Raw genomic sequence first — 22,492 nt, forward strand, 5'->3', positions numbered from 1 at the left:
TTTATGTCAATATCAATTCTAAAAGCTTAAAAATTCAAACCATCACCAAATAATTGAAAGAAAGAAAATAATAAAACATATGAAAGGATCAAAAGAGAAGTGGCGAAGCTCCTTTTATGTAAATCTTTAAAAATCCATCAAATGTCATGAGTTAAAAATAATAATTTATAATTGAAAATTTTATTAAAAAAGAGGATAGAATGGTAAAAAAGTTGGTTATTTTATTTTTGATATTCAACGACGACACGAACAACATGCCATATAAAATGCAATGCATTATGAAATCAACAAGATCAAAAGAGTGCTATTTGGTACGTAAGGGTTAGATTGTTCAACCAATGACAGAAAAACATGGTTATCAAGAAGTCTCTTATATGAAATGTTGCATATAAAGTCAATTAGTCAAGCATCTACAAGTTCTCACATAATATGAAGTTTGGTTGGACTTAAGATCCAAAGGATTGTGTGAGAAAAGTGGAATGACATGCAAATGACCAATTTTATTTATAATTAATACAAATATATGAATTCAATAGGAAGAAACGAACAAGCAAGGTGCATATACATGACAATGCATTCATACTCCATAAATCATACACGAACAATTTTGATGCTTATTGATTCTTAAAGCCATATGCCTTGGTTCACTCCTAAGAGTTTAAAACCTAGAGACTCACTTATAAGTAACTCTCAATTTTACACTATGCGTTTATGTGGCATGTATGATGCATGTAAATGTAAATAACATTTTCAACAGTTTTGGAATTCTGAAATAGGTGAGTCACTTCAGAAAAACTCTCCCCAACTGCCTCTTCAACCTTAGTCATAAAGCTGCTACCTCTTTTTCTATTTTCATAATTGATAAGTTGACTTTGGCTCTTCAAACATTGAATTTTACTTTAGAAAAACAAAATCTACCTTGAAAATGTGAAAAAAATACATTTTTTCTTTTCATATAATAAATACATAGATATTTTTCACATGCTTTCATAATTTTCATTATTTTTCATAATATTACATTAATTGAATTGTTGGGGCAAAAATTATTCAAGTATCCAATAAATCTTTTCAAATTGCCGGTCAACAAACTTTAGTTTGATTAATACATTTTCTGATTTGACAAAAATAACCTTTAAAATTGAAATTATTACACCACTGACCATTGAGTCAGTTAACCATTTTCTCAGCTCTCTCACCATCGTTCAGTTTCTACGACATCGGAGAAAAATTACAAGGAAAACCAAAAAATGGCTCCGAAGAAAAAGCAGACGTCGAAGCAGAACAGCAAGCCTAAAACGACGTCGTCGGGCCCGAGGCTCCAGATATCGGCCGAGAACGAGAACCGGGTCCGCCGACTCCTGCTCAACTCAGGCCGGTCCTCGACGCCAGCGGCTCCGGTCGACGAGTCCCTTTCGAAAGCTCAGAAGACGAAGAAGCTAAAAGCCGTGTACGAAAAGCTTTCCTGCGAAGGCTTCACCAATGATCAAATTGAACTCGCTCTCTCTGCTCTCAAGGTAAACATGATTCTATATTTATTCAATTTCACACCTGTTTGGACGTCAGTGAATAATAATAGTTTGTATAGTAATAATCGGTCCTTGCAATTTTAGTTGAATGCTATTGATTTTAGGTGAATTTTAGGGTTTTGCATAATACTAGCATTTTAGAGTTATTGCTTCTACTAGTTTGCTTATGCATATTTTTGAACTCAGTAGCTTGTGGGCATTGTATTGAATGTAGGAAGGTGCTACATTTGAGGCTGCTGTAGACTGGTTGTGTTTAAATTTGACTAGTAATGAGCTACCACTGAAGTTTTCTAGTGGGACTTCTCTGCATGGAAATGAAGGTACGTTTAAACTCATTCTTGATTTGACGGGTTACTGTTGCAAATGTGCTATGGTGGGTATAGAAGTTTATTGTAAATTTTATTTTTTTGGGTTTGATGCTATGGCCCTGCGAAAATGTGATATGTCAGGTGGTTCTGTTGGCATCATATTGACTTCTCGGGATGACTGGACTCCCTCAGTGGATACATCTACCAAGATTGATGAGGATGCACCTGGAATTTCTATCAGAACCAAGGGACAGCGGGATGATAAGACTCTTGATTCGTTTCAACCGTCTCAGGCAGACTGGATCAAACAATATGTCGAGCAACAAGAAGAGGTAACATATATAGAGCCACTAACAGATTCATCTCCTTTTTATTTTTATTTTTGAGAAGAAACAAACTTTGTCAATACTAAAAAAAAAATTACACTCAGTGGACAAGGAGTCCACCTAGAGAACAAGCATGAAACAAGAATGCGAACCGACAGCTTATCAAATCAAATGTAGAATATTTTTTTATCCAAAACCATCCTAGACTTCCTAACTGTTCTGCTCTAACGCACTGCAGCATTCCAATCTAGTGGAATAGCATAGAGAGAGCTGTCTTTAAATTCTGTAGAAACTGAAGCCAATAAAGGCTTACCAAAATCTGGTCTCTTCCTAAAGATCCTCTAGTCCGCTGAAATATTAAAAAGTTATTTTCTTTCCATCCATACAACCCAAAGGATGGCTAACACAGTACGTCGCCACACAACTTTGTTTATTTTTTATTTCCACCTTTGAAATATGTCTTTCATGTATCGAAGAATGACAGTCTTTTGGAATTACCCAGCTCACCCCAAACTCTCTAACCCGATTTATCCACAACTTCAATGCTATTGGGCAATGAATAAAAAGGTTTACAGTTGACCCCCAATCATGTTTGCACATGATGCACCATTGTGGAGAGAAGCACACCCATGGTCTTCTTTTCTAAAGCATCTCAAACAAATTGAACTTAGCATGGGCTACCAACCAGCCTAGTATCATTACCTTCGGTGGGGCCCTAAATTTCTAAATGACTCTTGCTGCTTGAAAATCTGAAGCATCTTCATCATGGCAAAATTTTCATTCAAAAGAGAAAGTTCAACAGGGGATATATTGCACCCTTCACTAGATGATGCAAAAGGTCTAATAAGTAATGATTTTCAGGATGAGTCAACCACGTGGGAAGATGATGCAGCTGATGAAAGGGCAGAGAAGGTATTTCGTTTACTTGTGGTAATTTTAAGTTTATGAAGGAATGGAAGTTTGCGTAATTTTTGTCAGCATTAGTAAATGATTGGTCTGCTTTGTTAATAGTTCTTTATGCTCTCTCTCTCTCTCTCTCATGCGCTTATTAAGTAGTCATCAAAGACAGTGTAATAATTGAATGGTGAGTGATAATAATTGGGGATTGAAGGAATTTTGTGGCTGCGAGATTTTTACCACAGTGTGCAATAAGAGGCAGGACTGAAGATTCCACCAACACTAACAACCAAATTTTGGATTGAAAGAGACAAACAACAATCTGTGAGCGTAGTCATTTTCAGCTTGGTTAAAATAGCGTCCAGCAGCTCTTTTTTTTTTTTTTTGGTTGCTTTTTCTTTAAGACGACAAACTTAAAAATCAAATTCTTATGATGGCAGGCCTACATTAAGAAATGAAGAAGTATAGCCTGGAGTTTGTTATTCGGCTTGTGTCTTTTTGCTTGGTTGTATGCATATGTGTTCTAACTGTTTTTCGTGTAAGAATTAGTGTTCTTTCGACACATAATTTTTTATTATCTCTTGTTCTGAAGCAGTTTTTTTGTTTTGTTTTGTTAAAATTTAGAAACAGTTGTGAAGTTTCTACAGTTTTTGGTTTACTGGTGGAGTAATTGCAAGCATGCTCTTTTCATCATGATGCTAACAGTTCTGGCCAAACGTCAACTATTTTAATAGGTCCATAAACCAAGGTCTTATGATGTTATTGCCAAAGAGTATCGTGCTGCACGGTGGGAAGCTGCAAATGCCAAGCAAAAAGGGGACAAGAAAAGCCAGGAACGGGCAGGCTGCATCATCCGCAATCTCAAGCAAGAGTTATCTGCTCTAGGTTAAACTTTCACTTTTCTTCTGATTCAAGTTAACCTTTCTGGTATGTTATAACTTCTGTTATATACTTCTTCAACTTATGGATCAGGCTTATCAGACGACATCTTGGCATCAGAATTTGGGAAGGATACTGCTTTTGAGGATACATACACTAATCCTTACAAGCACTCTGAAGAAGTCCATGCTGATGAAATAACAGTTGACAGAATTGATGAGGAGCACTGCAGCTCCATTCATTTTCCAGTCAATTCTACTCTTTCAAGTGAACTTGCGCAGGGAAAGATTATTGCAGAAGAAGAGTCAATAGATGTAGAAATTGGTAATTTCTTCTTAGAAGATGGGCCATCTGGAGAAGTTCTGCCTCCCGAAGTTTTGGAACTACAGAAGAGAGAAAGGATGAGAGAAATCTCTAGTGAGAAAAATTTGGAGAAATTAGATGGTATTTGGAAAAAGGTAGTGCTTACAATAATCTTGTTTGACTTATAATAGTGCACCTACATTGCTGGTTAAAATTTGCAATATCTGATGCCTTCCTTTTCTTATATTTCTTGTTTTTTTATTTGACTTTTTATAGAAAAAAATCTCAGGAACATCTAGATTACAATAAATTGTATGCTTATCTTTTTGTTAAATAATTCTGAACTGTGCAATACTGAATTCATAATTCCTAAGCATCATCTGCATTCAAATATTTAATGTTTTCTGCTGTACTTTTTATGTGGCTTTCATAATGTATGCTTATTATTAGTATCATTGTGTTTCTTTTTATGTTGTTTTTTCAAGTAGGAATCATATGTTGCTGCTATTAATAGATGGTTGAATTGGTACCCCATGTTATGCCATTTCACGATATGGTCTTATAATTACAGGGGGACTCTCGAAAGATTCCAAAGGCTGTTCTTCATCAATTATGTCAAAGATCAGGGTGGGAAGCCCCAAAATTTAATAAAGTGCGTGGAAAGGAAAATAATTTCTCTTATACTGTCAGTGTTTTGCGTAAAGCTAGTGGGAGGGGTAAAAGCAGAAAGGCTGGGGGCTTAGTGACCCTTCAGCTTCCTGATCAGAATGGAACTTTCGATTCGGCTGAGGTAATCACATGCTCCTTTTATATTTTATAATTATTCTCTTTCTTGAATAGAATTAGTAGATGTTGAGGTCGATAGTTATGAAAAAAATATGTACAGAAACAGAGGACAAGAAATCTACTGCACTACAGAAATCCTAACAAAAGCTAGAAAACGAAAAAGCAGAATACAAATCCAGTATAACAGAAAAATCACTAGGAAGCAAGCTCTTGAATAAATAAAGATAGCAAAGAAAAAACTGCCCCTAAACTCTGAAGATACCGAAGCCCAAATTCGAGCCCTCTCCGACAAGTATTCATTCTCCTCCCTGTAGAACCATCAAACACCCTTCTATTCCGTTCCCTCCAAAATAACCGTGAAAACAGCGATTAAGGACATGTCCCCAGGACCACTCCCTCTTGTGCCTTTGACATAATAAAGTTTGTTGTATGAATCATGAAACTTGACCTTTAATATCCTTTAGTTCCCTTAAATCGTGTTGGAAAACATGTCTACCATGTGTTATTTAATTATTTTTCTTTTATTCATGTACTTTATTACCCTTTATTATTCTTTGACATTTAAGGGAATGTTGGTCTCAGTCATTCAAATATATTTTATATATTTATTTATGTTCTCACAATGAGACAAGTTTTAACCAAAAATTGCTTACGCCACTTTCAATTAATTACATGATTTTTGTATCATAGGATGCTCAAAATAGAGTGGCTGCATTTGCTCTTTGTCAACTGTTTCCTGATCTCCCAGTTCACCTACTAATTATTGAGCCTTATGCTTCTCTGGTCATTCAATGGAAGGAAGGTGACATAATTATGGGTGTTTTTCCTTGTTCTCTAAATCCTAACTCATTTATCTGATGATTCTATTGTAGTTAACATTTTCCATAATGTCTAAACTCAGGAGAATCATCAACGACTGTAGAAGATAGTCAGGAAGATCGAAGGGCTACTTTTGTGGACTCTCTATTGAGTGCCGATGGTTCTGCTTCAACTTCTGCTGCTAATTTTATGTATGATATTCTCCCAGAAGAGGTTCAAGAACTCCATGTTGAAGAGCCTATAAGTTCAGGTGTTGTTCGCACTGATCCAGTAGCTCAAAGTATGTACTTTCACTCCTCCTTTATTTGTTGCATTGTTGAACAAACCTCTAAAAAAGTGTAATTCTATCTACTGTTTGATTTTCCCCCAAACTTTTTTCATTTCTATATTGCAGGAGTACATCATTTCAAAGAAGTGGAGAGCTCTTATTTGAGACAAGAACTTGAGAATAAACTGAAAAATCCGAAATTCAAGGTTAGCATATTTTTGTTGCATTTTGTTTCTTTTAAAAGAGACTGGCATTCATTTATTAATTTATGTTTGTCGCCTGGGAATGGGTGGTCACTGGTGTCAGTATATCACTCGTTAGAAATAACTGAGGTTCAGAGTGGGCCCCCATTTGAATAAATAGAACTGTTCTTTAAGTACTTAACTGCTGTTTTTAGTATATCACGGACCCATCAATGGATGAACAAATTTGGTGACCCTATTGTTTCTTTTTTGGTTCTGGTAGAACTGTTGTTTAAGTACTTAACTGCTGGTTTACCTGTTCTAGGACATGTTGAAAACTAGAGCTGCACTTCCCATTGCTGGTCTGAAGGGTGATATCTTGCGATTGCTCCATGAAAATAATGTTCTAGTTGTTTGTGGTGAAACAGGTTCTGGAAAAACAACTCAGGTGGAAATTTACCTTTCATTGGTTTTCTGAAAACTTTTTAGTTACGTTTGAGCATATTGTTTACATGCATTCTATTTACTTTTGAATTTCTAAGGTTGTGTATTTCCTCCTTTTTTGATATTCTTTTAGGTTCCGCAATTTATATTGGATGACATGATCAAATCAGGACATGGTGGACACTGTAACATTATATGCACGCAACCAAGGAGAATAGCGGTGGGTACATAATCTTCCTTTTTTTTTCATAGTGGGTACATAATCTTCTCTGCTGAAATGTATGGCACTGCATTAGGTTCTTGTGTTTAAACTTTAAACCAAGATTCATGTGACATAAGCGGGATGAATATCACTTACACTGCACCAGAAGAATTATTTCATTGCAGATCTAAGTAATTATCATTAGGTTCCTGGGTTCTCCAGTATATTTTTTTTTTTCTCACACTAGGCTGCGCTGCAAATATATCTGTCTTGTTATCCTAGGATGTTTCTAAAACAAATGAGGTATTATTCTAGTAGTTTGTCCAGAATAAACATTTATAAATGGGCAGATAGATCTTTAGAATAAAATGACCACAAATATGGACATTTTCGCTGATAATGCCCATCGAGATTCCTAAGTTTCCATTGAAGTTTCCATTTTTTGAAGCCACAGATATTGATTATAGGTGGAAGGATTTCACCGAGGAGTTGATGGACTTTTGTGTTGGATAATTTTCCTTATTTATAAGATTTTAATTTATCCATTTAGGATGAATGTCAATGTTTCATGAAATTAACAAATACAAGTTATGTTTTTATAAAGGAAAAAATTGATAGAGCTTGAAAATCAAGGTCAGTAAAAACATGAATTTCCTTCATATAATTAGTCTGTATTTTCAGTGGATCCTGCTGATACCGTGTTGTGGAGCTGCTGTGGCAAAATTTAGAAGATATAATGGTTCTAACTACTTGCTAATGTGAGTATGCTTTGGTTCTTTGTATTGTAGGCTATTTCCGTGGCTGAAAGAGTTTCTGATGAGCGCTGTGAACCTTCACCTGGTTCAAGAGGTTCTTTGGTTGGTTATCAAGTTCGTCTTGATAGTGCAAGGTGTTCATTTTTGTGACTTGTTGCTTTCAAATCCTCTGCTTGTATGCCAAATTTTCCATTTACTTTAATTTCCTTATTATTATTTGTATATTGGTGAGTCTCTGTCTTATCACCAACATTTGCATTCATGTTTTATGTTATATCAGCAATGACAAGACAAAGCTTCTGTTTTGCACGACGGGCATTCTTCTGAGAAAATTGATGGTAAGACTGTTTTTTTTAGTTTTCTTATTTAGTATGCTGCTGCTCATGTAGCAAACTAGAGGACGGTGACTTTCATTGCAGAATATAGTTCTCAGTTTCTTTGACATTATCTGAGATAAATAATTATGTACTGGTTCTAAATTCTTGTTACTTTTCCTGGTGTTCAATCCAAATGCATTATTATTATATTTGGTTCTGGTTTCTAATATTTAGTATTTGAGATTTAAAGTAAAATTTTTTGGTACTCCATGAAAGATAGTTGCACTTGCATTTGTTTATGTGTGTAATTTCATGAGTGTGCGTGTGCACTGTGCTTGTATGTGTGTATGTTGGCTTTCCAAAAAAATGGAAAGGATATAACAGAAACCCGTTCAGTTTGTTTCAAGTGGGATTTCAGTCTTGGATCCAAAAAGGATCCCACAAAATCATGGGTTTGGTTTCACAACTGAAACCTTTCAAGCCAGATTTGAAAGGCTTTGGTTTGGTTCGCATATGTGTGAAAAGTGGATTTTGGTTTGGCCCTCAAATTTGCAAACAGTCAACACCCGCCTAAGAAATTTTTTGTTTATGTATGTTTGAATCCTACTTTTGTCCCTTACTCGTGACTACTAAATCAATGGTCACCAATAATAGGTTCAAAATCCAATGGCTTATTTTAAAAATCCTGGTAAAGTACTTGTATTTCTGGAATGAATGTCAACTGCTGGATTTTGAACCAATGGGTCAGTGAGCATTTCATGCTCATTGGTGAGTGCAACATGATGATTATTTATGTATCTTAAGCATTACACTTATTGTGTGGCATGACTTATGAAACTTGTTTTCAGTCAATGCTATATCTGTTGGAACTCGCATCCAAGGAATCTAAGCAAATCTAATCCTTATGTTTTTTCATTTGCAGGGAGATAAAAACTTGACAGGTATTACTCATGTCATAGTTGATGAAGTACATGAGCGGTCTCTTTTGGTGAGTTGTAGATTTAGTATTTTACAGTCATGTCTGTGGGCATTTTGAAAAACATTTGTTGGCATGATGGAATGCAGGAATATTCTGTGGCCAAAAAAGAAAAGAAAAGGAAAAGATGTGTTATAATGATTTTATTTTATTTTTAAAAAAAATTTTTAATAGAAAAGAGAAAGAAAGTACAACAGAGGCTCGTCTCTTGGCTCCTGTGCTATAATTTCTTTTTCTTTTCAATGAAGATCTTTGTTGGGAAAGGGGAGATGGATGATGGATAGGTGTTATAGAAGAGAATATTTTCATTTTTTAGTTTTACTGGGTTTTACAAATCTTTTTCCCTTAAGTGTTGCAAGAATTTCATCTCCTGGTAAAGGGGTTAATTAAGAAATAAGGACTAACAGATAGCATTGCATATATTTTCTACTTCCTAAAAACAGGGTGATTTCCTGCTCATAGTTTTGAAGAATCTGATTGAGAAGCAATCAGCTCTTAGCACACCAAAACTGAAGGTTATTCTGATGTATGTCTGTTCTTCAATTCCTCGAGTTTGTATACACATATTTTTTATTATATGTATAAATACTTTTAAAAATCGTATTAATTACTTGACCTCCTATTTGTTCAGGTCTGCAACTGTTGATTCAGATTTATTTTCAAGATACTTTGGTAATTGCCCTGTGATTACTGCAGAAGGCAGAACACATCCTGTCACAACTTACTATCTTGAGGATATATATGAAAGCATTGATTATCGGATTGCTTCGGATTCTCCAGCTTCCTTGGGATATGGACCTTTGACCAAGGAGAAGGTGACTCAAAAGTTGCACAGTTCTCTTTCTTGCTGTTCTGTGTTGTATTAGCTATATGAGAAGCTTCTGTTTTTACCAAATATATCTTTTGTCTTTAATTGTCCCCCTATGAATTTGCATGCAGTAAATTCTTAGAGTATTTGAAATATCACATATTACATAACTATTTGGGTAAATAGGATCCTCTACTGATCCTTTTGGTGCTAATCTTGTGCTTACGATCAAAACAACATTGTTTTGGGGTTTAAGGGTTAAGAATTTTGGAATTAGGGTTTAGGATTTAGGATTTAGATTGGAAAATAATTATGTAGAACAATGTTGTTTTAGACATAACCACAAAATTATTATTATTATTATTGTAATTTACTATTATTTGATTAGGAGTATTTTAGTCAGTAGTCCAAATATTTCTAATATTAATATATACACTTGGTCAAGTGTAATAAATGCAGCCATATGATTCCACAATTGTTTTTTGAATGTCCTTGAGATTTTGATATTCATTACCTGATTTTCGTGCATTTTGAAAACACCAGGCTGGTGCTGTAAACAACCGCAGGGGAAAGAAGAATCTTGTTTTATCTGCTTGGGGTGATGATTCTCTACTCTCTGAAGAAAATATTAATCCTTACTATGTTCCAGATAGGTATCAATCGTACAAAGAGCAAACTCGACAAAATTTGGTAAGTGCCTTTGAGATTTTGTTTCTGAAAGTAGCGTGGTTTTTCTTCATTTTCCTAAGGGGACCCTATAATATGGTAATCAAAATTATCGTACAGAAAAGATTGAATGAAGATGTCATTGATTATGATCTTCTTGAAGACTTGGTGTGCCATGTTGATGAAACTTGCGATGAGGGCGCTATACTTGTCTTCTTGCCTGTAAGCCCATCCGATAGTCTCTTCGCTTTTTTTAGGCATGTTTGCCTCACCAATAATAATAATATTGTTCTTCTTGTACTTAAATAATGCATAACAGGGAATATCTGAAATTTACACATTAGTTGATAAACTAGCTGCTTCTTACCGATTTGGTGGACAAGCTTCTGATTGGATTCTTCCACTACATTCATCCGTTTCATCAACCGATCAAAAGAAGGTGTTTTTACGGGCTCCGGAGAACATACGAAAGGCAAGTTTTTCAACATAAGTTGTTGAGTCTATTGCTCTACCAAAGTTTTTCAACATAAGTTGTTCAACATAAGTTGTTGAGTCTATTGCTCTAACTTTTCCTATTTGTTCAGGTCTGCCTTGTCCTTTTGTAGTTATACATTTTTGTAGTGGTTCTTCATTCGATTATCGTGTATTCAACACTTCTATTTTACATGCATGTAGTTGTTACAGAAAATTGCATGCAGTTTTTTCAGAAACCACCATTTAAATTCTGCATAAAAGCTGAAAACATTTTAAAATAAGGTAATGATGGTTGAACTGTATGTTAAAAGATTTTTCACATATACTCAAGCGAAATTTCTGTTTTCTCTTGGATTGACTGATACCTTACTCTCATAACAGTGGATAGCTCTTGGGTATTAGGGTTCTCTGGTTTTGGGAACTTGGTATTATATCTCTTGTGCTATGGGATTGTAAATTCCAATGGGGATGTGATATGGAATGAATTTTCCATTTTTGTTAGTTTGCATAAAACTTTTCAGATAGACTAAGTTAACTGGATCTTTTCATTAAAAATTGGATGACTTGATGTGGTTATAAAAAGTTCCTCTCCTACTGCAGATAATTCTGCCACCCCCTGAATCCAACCGAAAGGATAATAAAAACTTAAGGCGAACCCCTTTTCTTGGAAATGAGAATTCAAAAGGAAACTTGAAAATGAATAACATTAGAGTTCAGCGCTTATACCCTGCAATAGCTTTTTGCATTGTAATGCATAAATCCTTAATGTTTCAGGGGTGTAACCCAAATAATTAAATTAGTGGAGAGAATGGAGTTGGAAAAATGATTGTGGGTGAAAAGTTTGTGTTCATTCATATAGTCTTGCTGATTATTCCTAATGAGGAAGGCAGATGTAGATGGATTGTTTCACTTAGATTAATTTTCTTTTTTTTTTTCATATAGGAAATTGGAACTTATATTATTGAAAAAAGAAGAGTTACAGAAATACAAAAGGCAGTCAACCTAGGCAAAGCCTGCTATAAACACATAATGAGCTAAACAACAATTAACACAGAGCACCGGCTCAGGCAAGATGAACAACCATAAAAGTCTGTAAAAGGTTTACATCAATTTACTCATGGATTCAGACCAAAAAAAATTTACTCATGGATAGATAGATATGTACATAATTCCTAGTGCCTAATGTTTTTGCTTTTGTTTGACTTCTTACGGTAAATTTCATTGGTATTTTGTTTTCAATATCTTATGTCCCAGGTCATTGTAGCCACAAACATTGCAGAGACCAGTATAACAATAGATGATGTGGTATATGTTATTGATTGTGGAAAGCATAAGGAGAATCGTTATAATCCGCAGAAGGTTTGTGCTTTTAGTCTCTCTAATGAATGATAACGTGGTACTTTTCATCCTTTTCATATAGGCTGTGACTGCTGTAGCATTTATAATGAGGGCTTTCTCCATTTAGTAATTTCGGCACTCTGTTAGATCCATACTTTATTGTATGCTTGTTTCTAGAAACTTAGTACTGAATGGAAGGAACAAATATTATTATTTTTTTCACGCTGAACATTTCCATTTCCATGGAGAACGATTTATACATTCTAAGATTATTGGAATAAGTTCTGTGTTCTCATAGACATTGTTGCTAACCTTGAATTTTGAGACTGAATAGAAGACATCTTTACTTGTTTGTGTTCAAACTGTTATTGCAGTTATCTAATCTTTAATAGTTAAAAAGAAGAATATTAATAAGTTGGATGGTGACCTCAAACTTTTTCTTTCCAGCATTCTTGTGAAAATCCTTATTTTTCTCTGTTCCAACCGTCATCCATGATTTGAAAGGCTACTGTACCTCTATACCTCCTAAGGTACAAATACATGCTTGGATAATTGCTCATGGAAGGGCTAACACCTGGGACTGGATTCATAGGAGAAGACTAATGTTTGTCTGTGCCCCTCTTGGTGTATTATTTGGGGGCATTGATCATTTGTCCTCCATTTCCCAATAGCTTTAAAATTGTGTCGGAGGCTGTTTAAGGATGCTAAATTAATCTGGGTAGTTCCAGTGAATGCACGGCTCTATTTTTTGAAAAGCACAAGGCTTTTGGGTGGGGGATGAAGGCTAAAGTTTTATGGAATGCATGTTTTAATGGTGTTTTGTTTGATTTGGTTGGAGAGAAATAAAAGGATTTTTAAACTATTGTGGGGAGGGGCTGCACATTTGCCGTGCACATTTTATGTGACAAAGTCAGATCTTGGATTATGGACATTAGTTTCTTCTAATTTCAGGTTATACCATTCTTTCATTTTGGCAGATTGGAAAGCTGCTGCTTGCTAGGAACGTTTGTACTTACTTTTTTCTGTTTGAGGGACAGAGTTTTGTTCTATTTTTATTGATTTACTGTTGAAGTGGCCATCTTGCCCACTGTGATTGTTCTCTATTATTTTTAGAAATAATTTTTTTCTATTAAAAAAAAAAAAAAAAAAAAACTAACACACACTTGAGTGACCTACAACTTCATTGCACCCCTTCATTTTATGTTTGTATGTCCACCTGATTTATCAGCAGTTACCACATTGTAGATGTTAGAATACTTTTGGTGGTGCTGGGTCTAATACTTGGATTGGTAACAACTGCAGAAATTGTCAAGCATGGTTGAAGATTGGATTTCTAAAGCAAATGCTAGGCAACGACGAGGAAGAGCTGGACGTGTGAAACCTGGAATTTGTTTTTGTTTGTACACACGTTATCGATTTGAAAAGCTCATGCGCCCTTTTCAGGTACTTCTGCCCAAAATTGAATTTTAAAACGGGCAATTTTCTTGTGTTTTCGACTGTTATTCACTTGATCATTGTTTAATGTTTTATATACTATCACTTCATATAATTTCTAATTGTTATGAATGCCAAGGTTCCAGAGATGCTTCGGATGCCATTAGTAGAGCTGTGTTTACAAATTAAGTTGCTTTCTCTGGGTTACATAAAGCCATTATTATCCAAGGTAAGTAATGTTATATTTGTATAACAGGTTTTTTTACTTATGATATCATCTGATCGGTTTGGTTTGTTAATTTTCTGTTTATCAGGCTTTAGAACCTCCAAGGGAAGAGGCTATGACCACAGCAATTAAGTTATTGTATGAGGTATAGTTTTTTCTCTTAGAATCAGAACCACAATGCATACTGATGATTGAATGTATGAATAATTGCCTAAAACTCTTCTTTTTGTATTCATTTCTTGCTGTCTAACGTACAAACACTATCAACTTTATCTTGGTTCTACAATGATGTATTATTTCATACTGTTGAATTAGAGATAGAGAGGAATAACAATCTCTAGGCCATAATATTAGCAACCCCCAAAATAGGTGAAGGGGCAATGCATGAACACGTGATCTATAATATCAGCACAAAGTGTTAGGAATTTTGGAAAAATTCTTTGTCCAAGACCATACATTACCAATAGAATAAAGATGAAGAAGAACAATAATAAAAAACACACAAATTTGTTAATGAGGTTCACCTCAAAAAGGGCTATGTCCCTGGTCAATGATGACGACGACGCCCCACTAAGAAGGTAGCAACTCTTCAATGAAGAGGTAATAGTCTCTTCAATCACACACTTCAGTAATTTCACTCCTCTTAACCCCTCTCAATAGTGAGTCCCCAATACACCCTGACACTCACAACTCAATCTCTAAAGTTCGCCCCTTAGTTGGTCTATCATAACACTCAAACCACACAGGAGCAAACCATGGGCCTGACCAACTCATGGATCGATATTGAGTTCATTGTTTCCTTTTCTCGTTTTTATTTTATTCTGGAAATAGGTCAATCTGTCATTTTCTTTATCTCTTTTGTTGCCATTGATATGTCTTTCTCTGTGTTCTGTATATTGATATTCGCAATGAGACTCTTGTATTTGTCATTATTCTTCGTACTCTTTTTCTTCTTCTTTCTACAGGGAACTACAATGTTTTCATTATTCTGTATATCTGCAATGAGACTCTTGTATATTTCTTACTGTGTAACCACGTTTTCAATTTTTTATTTTTTATCTGTTCAGTCTTTTTTGTTTGATTGTTGTACTAAGCTGAACACTACAAGTTTCTCTTTGTTTGCGTTAATCACTGTAACAGGATAATCGGCTTTTGTGCATATGGTAAAAATTCTCACAGTTTATCTTTGTGTAAGCTTGTAATTAAATGCTCATATACGTAGAAACAGCAAGAAGGAATGCCAACTTTTCACAGTAAGCTGATTCTGTACAACCGGGCTTATTTTATAGGTTGGTGCTCTTGAAGCGGATGAAGAGTTGACTCCTCTTGGGCATCATTTGGCAAAACTCCCTGTTGATGTATTGATTGGGAAGGTGTGCATTTGATAATTTTCTTTTCCTTCTCAATTGGATGCATGCAAAATAGCTGCAGCCTCAAGAAATTTTTTTTTGTGTGGAAAAGATATGATTTTTGCAGCCTCAAGATATTAAATACAAAAATTATCAGTACTACTTGTGTAGTATTGGGCTTGCCGGTGTTTCGACTCTTTCCCAGGATTTCAATACTACTTGTGTTGCCTTAATTCCTTAAACAGATTGAAAAAGCAATTAGATTGGCATTTACATTTTGTATTTGTCTCCCTTCATTTAACATTTAGCTAATGGGGTGTTGGCACACGTACATGTGCAAACCCTTCATTAGGTTAACTTTCTTAACATTAGACTGCTGAGACCAAGATCTTGTGAGACCAATTTATCATGCTGCTTCCTTTGAAACTGCAGATGATGCTATATGGGGGAATATTTGGTTGCTTGTCGCCCATTCTCTCCATTTCAGCATTCTTGAGCTACAAATCTCCATTTGTCTATCCCAAAGATGAGGTCCCTCTTTCAGTGCTGAAAATAAGTTACTGTTTATTTAATATTTCTAAAGAAGAGAAGAACTTCAGTTACATACTTATTCTCTATCACTACATTTAAATTACAGAGGCAAAATGTTGAAAGAGCTAAACTGGCACTGTTGACTGGGAAGCTAGATGGTCCAAGTGAATCACATGATTCTGACAGGCAATCCGACCATCTCATAATGATGACTGCTTACCAGAAATGGGAAAAGATTCTCCGTGAGGTTAGTCATCTATTTCTTTGCATGCAAGCACTCAAATACACACACACGCGCGAGTAACTTGGTTCCTGAGGCAAAGATTAATTCCGATCATATGTTAAGATACTATTTGGTTGTTTCATGCCACTATCATACCCATATACTTGTTACAGTCTGCCTAAAGCAAATATGTATGCGAATTCATGCTTTCCATCAGATTGCACCGCATTGTGCATTCTTATACCATTACCAGTGGAACAGTTAAATTGTTGAATGTATTGTCACAATTGTTATTGGAAGAACACAGTGTTTACTGATGTAGAAAATTTGATTATTGCAGAAAGGGGTTAAAGCTGCGCAACATTTTTGCAATTCGTATTTCTTAAGCAGTTCAGTTATGTACATGATAAGGTGCAGTTTCTTTTCTCTAGATCTTATGTACCAATGAATGTGTAAGTCAATGTTGATTATGACTTAATCTGGAATGGAATGTGATTAAATTCTAATATTTGATTTTCTTATAGCACTGCCCCTCAAGGAATATCCCATCATAGTGGAAATAGTAATTTTTATTTCCTATGGTCATTTGATTAAATGGTGATCATGGATCCATTGGATTCTTGAGATCAGTGAATTTTTCAATTATGATTAATGGGGGGGTGAAAAATTCGCTGCTGGCATGGAGATTTAAAGCTCTAAATCTTAATGGGATCAGTGAATTTTTCATATACTTTTTTAAATTTCACTTTGAAAACAACTATATCTGAGAGTGTGTTGGTGGACGTTTTGAAGATAAGATTTTGGACTCCCTAGCTAACAGCCTAGAGGGGTGGTTTATGAGTCCTCGGTTTTTAAGAAATTGTTGGTTGGAAATGAGACTAAAATTTGTTTTTTTGGAAAGCATTTGATAGATGACTCGTCCTTTCGATCTTTTTCATGTCTCTATTAGTCTTCTTTGAATGACCATATGGTAGTCTCCCCTAGTTTTGTCTACACTGTTGAGTTATTTCTTGGAATTTAATCTTTAGAAGGTAACTGAATGGTTAAGAATTCAGAGTTCTCAGATTTATTGTCTAAGATAATAATATCTCATTGAATCCTGTTCAGTTCAATAAACGAAACCCCACCACTATTCATGTATCAAGGATCTTTTCTTGTATAACCTTTTTTGTATTTATTTATGGTTGAGAACCCAAGTCTTCCTGTGTTCCATCTGTAGAAGATGTGGAAGACTGGTGTACTTACAGATTCTTTCTTGGCTTGTGGCACGTTTGAAATCAATTACTTATGTTGCACTACGCAAAAGAAGAACTTACGCTTCCTGCTAGAATATAGAACAGTTGTTGCCCACATCCTAACAACTTAAGCTTTTAGGAATTGTGGTAAACCTAAAAACTTTATCATGGCATTAGAGCAAGAGATCTTGTGTTCGAAATTGCATTCCCCTGATACAAAGTAAAATTTCGCGTGTTGGACTCTAATACTTGGAGAGACCCACATGTGCGGGGGAGTGTTTCAGCTTAAGCTTTTATGAGGAGTGGTAAACCAGAAAACGTTATCACTTCCTAGCATCATAAGTTTTAAGAATCATTTATACCGTACGGAGAATTGAGATGTATAATGTTTTTGGTCCCATTGCTTACTGTGCTCCAGTAAGCTTTTGATCAGATATGCACTCGATTTAATCGATTGATATTAAATCAGAAAATAAAAAACAAAAAGACATGACTGGTATATTCATTTTGATATTCAAACTTCAGTTCAGTTAAAATTCAGTAATCTAGTTGATTTCCTTTGAACAATATTAGATGACCCTTATCATGAAATTGTTGCAGGTTCATGTGCACCATGACATCTATTTAAGGACCTTTTATCATCGTTTGCGCTCCTTTTTTTTCTTCTTTGTTTGGTGTTAATTATTTTGTCTTTAATTTGTCATAATTCATCAACTCTTTTCTGCTTATCCTTGATTTTTCAGAGACATGAGGATACAGTTTGGAACTTTGCTAGCAGATATTGGGCTCATTGCTCTTCCAAAACAATATCAGGTAGTTTGTGTCATTCATTTAATGTCAATTATTGCTTCACTTAGTATTCACATCCTTTGTAATTCAGCAGTCACAGACTTGAATGATTTTCTCTCTATCTTCCTCTCTAAAACTCTGCTTATAATAGTCTGTCTTCTTATTCTGTCTGTTTCTCCTTCTTCCCCTTCTGTTCTTCTCTTGAGCCCTCATTCCTCTTCTATTCTAAATCCCTCGCCAATTTCTAAATTCTTGTTACTTGTTTGTTCTACATCAGTTTCCCTCCACCAAAAAAGCACAAGGTTTCTTGAAAAATGAAGAAATGCATGAAGTTGGAAGTGATCCAATTCAACCTTGAGTCACTGATTAGTTTGTCCCACTATCTCAAATCTATGGAACAGTCTCTCTATAAAACTCCAAAGTTCTACTGATGTCAAGATGTAGATATGTTCTTCAGCCTGTAGGCTGAATTGTGCTCCCATTCACTGATTGCTGCTATGCAAAGTCTCTAGGTTTCTATGTACAAAGGTTAAATAGATAGTTATAGTTGTAGATATCTGCCGGCCAAGGGTGGTGTATACTTGTTTCCTGTCAGAAACTAGAGTTCTTTCGAACTTCTGAGTTCAATCGTGGAAATGTGTTCTTATTTCAGGTTGATGGAAGAAAGAAAGAGAATCTTGACACTTGGTTTTCAGACGAATCACAACCATTCAATATGTATTCAACCCATTCATCAATTGTAAAGGTAAAACTCAGTGGCTTTAAACGTATGTGATTTCAATGAAGTTCTTTCTGGCTTGATTGTGAGAAAGTGATACATTGATTTCTGTCTGCTTACACATTGATCTGCACTGTCTATGGTAAAGTTTGGTCATTGCATCAAAACTTTTATCATAAAACCAGTAGTAGATTGTTCGACACTCCTCACTTCATGTCATGTATCATGTTCGCCTTATTATTGTAATTATTGTAATTATGTCGTTTCTGTCTTGAGTGTGATTTCAAATGATTCTTAGGGACTATTCACTGCTTTATTTCAACACTTAATCATAATTCAGGTTTACAGAGCAGTACATCATTGGAAATGAAGCCTCGTAACATTTGTAAACAAGCAGGACACTTGGAATATAAAATTCAAGTTATCTTTAAACTATTTTTGTTGGAGTTAGAATTTCAAGTCTGACCCTACTCACCCTACGTAACTCCATTATCATTTAAGCTAAGACTAGTGGTGAAATTAAATTGAACTTGGTAGACTACCACTGTGCCCAAAACCTTAACCTGCTATGGGATAGGCCAACAATATATATCAAGCTAACAGGCTCCCTCACAAGCAGTCTCATCACGTGGAGAATTATACATCATACATGCAAGAAGAAAACACTGTGCAGCCTATCTGATACTGCATATAATTAACAAATAATTGGGAAATGGGGCTGAGTAGATTCAACCCCAGGTCCTCTTCGAACGAAAGCTCTGAAACAATATTAGACTACCATTACAGACCAAAAACATAAGCTGGTACGCAATTGGCTAAATCTGTAGGTTAAACTAACAAAAATTGTCTCAACATCCTGCAGATTCGTTCCATCCTATGCTTTTTCCTTCAAGACTTATATGCAGTTTTAAGATCTTATTAGTGAGATTTTAATCTCTGTTATATATGCAGTCCTGATACATATAATGCTATTATCGTTATTCAAGTGACAATCTGCAGTTAATTATTGCTTGTTGCATAGATAACTGAGGAGTTCGTGTCAAACATCCGATTTTAAATTGATTGCTACCACTTCCTGTTTGAGACAATGAATCTAAAAGTATTTTTGCAGGCAATATTATGTGCAGGTTTATATCCCAATATTGCAGCCACTGGGAAAGGCATTGCTGAAGCAACTCTCACTAACCTTAAACAATTTGCCAGTCTGGCAACTAAGGAACGTCCAATCTGGTATGATGGAAGAAGAGAAGTTAACATACACCCTTCTTCTATCAACAGTACTTTAAAAGAATTTCAGTACCCCTTCATTGTCTTCCTCGAAAAGGTTTGTGCACTGTTACTTGTTTACCTTTTCTCACAACAATATGATGATGGTGATGACAACAACAAAAGGAATAAACTAATAATTAATATTTCATCCCCCTGTCTCTCACTAAGAATTACCAACTGCAAAAGATGGAGTAGAATAAAGAAACAACTATTTACCGTGTGCTGTGGTTGCAGAAAGGAAAATAATACTTTTTGCCGCATACCTTTCTAATTTCTCTATTAAGTGTAGTGGCACACAGATAGAGATGGATATAGAAAGTTATGGATTGATGCAAAGTTATTACATAATTTTGGAACTTTTATTGTTCAGCCTACTAATTCATTATTCTTAGGATGTCAGTTTAATATATCTTATTCACAGGTCGAAACAAACAAAGTATTTCTCCGAGATACAACAGTCATTTCTCCCAACTCTATTTTGTTGTTTGGTGGCTCCATCAACATCCAGCATCAGGTATCTTTTCTATTTTTCATGTTCTCCGAGTATAAAATATGTGCATTTCAAAGCCATGCATTTGAAACATGTTCATCTGAAATGTAAATGCTGCCAACTGTTGTCAGTTGATAGGCAAGTGTTCTTTCTGACCTTGTCTAATAACGTAGTCTTGTTGTCTGTTTTATGCATTTGTCTAATTGAACCAAAGTATAAATGGCCAAGTGATCCTTGTTCAAAGAAGTCCTGGCTTCTATAATCCAATAAATAATCATTCAGAAAAAGTCCTGTCAAACATTCCCTTTGTTTTAACTTTTAATAACCACCTATCAAAAGAGAGTAAAAGAAACAGAAAAAGAAAAGGAAGGGTGCAAAAAACAAAGGAGTACTGTTGGGCATTTGTACGGCTGGCTTTTCTTTTAGCGTTTTATCTACTTGATGGGAAGTGTATGCCTACATCCCCTGAGGAAGTGATGTGTATAATTTGTTAACTATTGTATCAGGTTGTTTAACACGACATTTACAGTCTGTGCTTGATGATTTTGATGTGTTTATGCAGATCTGTCTTTGTATTCCAATTCTTACTCCTATTTCTAGGGTATCATTATTAGGTTGCAGAAGAATTAATACATTTGCTACAAAATGAAGCATAAGCAGACCCAGTTATTGTGTTATATATTGATGTTTCTTCTTGCAGACTGGACTTGTTATTGTTGATGGATGGTTAAAACTGACGGCACCAGCACAAACTGCTGTCCTGTTCAAGGAACTCCGATTAACTCTTCATTCCGTTCTGAAGGAATTGATAAGAAAGCCAGAGGTAACTTTCATGTTGCTTCTAAGTTGCAATAATTTTTTACTTGTCAGTTGCTACAAATGTATCCTTAGCTTATTTATAGCTTGTCGTGTCGTTACTTTTAACTTGTCTCTAACATGCTTCTCTGATGCATCAAGAATGAGTTGTATGTCTGCAGCTGGATTACAATGTCCCATGATACCAAAAACGCATTTCTCTAAACTCAAGTCATAGCATCAATTTAGTTTGATTTATGCTATTGTATATTTATTATTGTAAAACAGTTGATCTTAGAGCTGCTGCCCTTGAAGTGCTTCTTCTGTTAACTAGTATATTTTTGGCATCTCATTCTTTGTTATTTTGCGTGAGACAGATGTCAACCAATAATGATTTGTTTTTGCATTTTGAACTGTTTCTCAGAACTCCACCGTTGCTTATAACGAGGTTTTAAGGTCTATTATCCATTTGTTGTTAGAAGAAGATAAGCCCCCACAGTAATATATTGACAGCAAGGTATGTCTTAATGTCCTTTCGTCAAACAGTTGATCGATCATAGATACACTGTTGGGATACATGCTTTTCTCTTCATGATTTTGTGGCTAATTCTGTTCTGATTGGAACAAGGAGTGCGCTTGACTGCTCGTCACTCAATTAGTCAAATGTGTGTCCTTTAGCACTTTGTCGATGTTTGGTGTTCCCATCCTATTCGGCGGGTATTCACTGCATCTCTGAGTTTATGCATCATTGCAAGGTTGGTTCTTTAAGGACAAAAAATCTGTTAATTGACCTTAAATGTCTGGCTGAATATTGTGCTCTCAATAGTCATTCAGACAAGGAATGTTGTCGTCCACTTTGGCATAGTGTTAGGCTTCACTCTTCTTATATGAACAGGTTGATTTCATTTTTGTTCCCTCCTATATATACTGTATGTAATGTGATAATATGGTTGTAGTCAACGGTAGCTGATTTGGCCGCCTTCACCTTTTGGCCTTGACTAGGGCCAACACAGGAAAATTCAATTTTATATGTAAAAGTCACTTTTGGCCTTAACTAGTTATTGTCGAATTTAATGATAATTTGCCTCATAAACATAACATTTCTTCTCCAAGGTGTTCCTTCGCTGCACTTGGGACATTTACTGCTTCCATTGTAGTG

At 35.3% G+C, this 22,492-nt stretch overlaps 1 protein-coding gene across 3 annotated transcripts; it reads left to right on the top strand.

Annotated features, from left to right (window-relative positions):
- LOC18792385 (DExH-box ATP-dependent RNA helicase DExH7, chloroplastic) lies at positions 1,178-22,440 on the top strand. 3 transcript variants are annotated; one of them, XM_020553905.1, is made up of 35 exons: positions 1,178-1,514; positions 1,741-1,846; positions 1,976-2,166; positions 3,022-3,072; positions 3,792-3,942; positions 4,030-4,394; positions 4,811-5,029; positions 5,716-5,827; positions 5,927-6,124; positions 6,239-6,318; positions 6,620-6,742; positions 6,872-6,958; positions 7,729-7,829; positions 7,976-8,033; positions 8,935-9,000; positions 9,432-9,514; positions 9,620-9,803; positions 10,340-10,486; positions 10,583-10,684; positions 10,782-10,934; positions 12,191-12,295; positions 13,577-13,717; positions 13,848-13,937; positions 14,023-14,079; positions 15,224-15,307; positions 15,716-15,814; positions 15,921-16,061; positions 16,378-16,448; positions 18,016-18,085; positions 18,714-18,806; positions 19,891-20,103; positions 20,470-20,562; positions 21,239-21,361; positions 21,758-21,850; positions 21,962-22,440. In XM_020553905.1, the coding sequence occupies exons 1-34, from the start codon at positions 1,248-1,250 to the stop codon at positions 21,833-21,835; spliced, it is 4,302 nt and encodes a 1,433-aa protein (XP_020409494.1). In that variant the 5' UTR covers positions 1,178-1,247; the 3' UTR covers positions 21,836-21,850; positions 21,962-22,440. The 3 variants fall into 3 exon arrangements, with proteins under 3 accessions (XP_020409494.1, XP_020409489.1, XP_020409495.1); XM_020553900.1 differs by having other exon boundaries at positions 21,758-22,440; XM_020553906.1 differs by lacking the exon at positions 9,432-9,514 and having other exon boundaries at positions 1,193-1,514; positions 8,935-8,953; positions 9,685-9,803; positions 21,758-22,440.

The sequence above is a fragment of the Prunus persica genome, chromosome G1 (genome assembly GCF_000346465.2).
Source record: "Prunus persica cultivar Lovell chromosome G1, Prunus_persica_NCBIv2, whole genome shotgun sequence".
Classification (NCBI taxonomy): domain Eukaryota; kingdom Viridiplantae; phylum Streptophyta; class Magnoliopsida; order Rosales; family Rosaceae; genus Prunus; species Prunus persica.

Excerpts from the sequence above, each read along its gene's own strand:
- LOC18792385 (XM_020553900.1), top strand. The coding sequence starts at position 1,248 with ATGGCTCCGAAGAAAAAGCAGACGTCGAAGCAGAACAGCAAGCCTAAA. Across the intron at positions 3,073-3,791 it reads CTGATGAAAGGGCAGAGAAG|GTCCATAAACCAAGGTCTTA; the intron begins GTATTTCGTTTA and ends CTATTTTAATAG. Across the intron at positions 8,034-8,934 it reads TTCTTCTGAGAAAATTGATG|GGAGATAAAAACTTGACAGG; the intron begins GTAAGACTGTTT and ends TTTCATTTGCAG.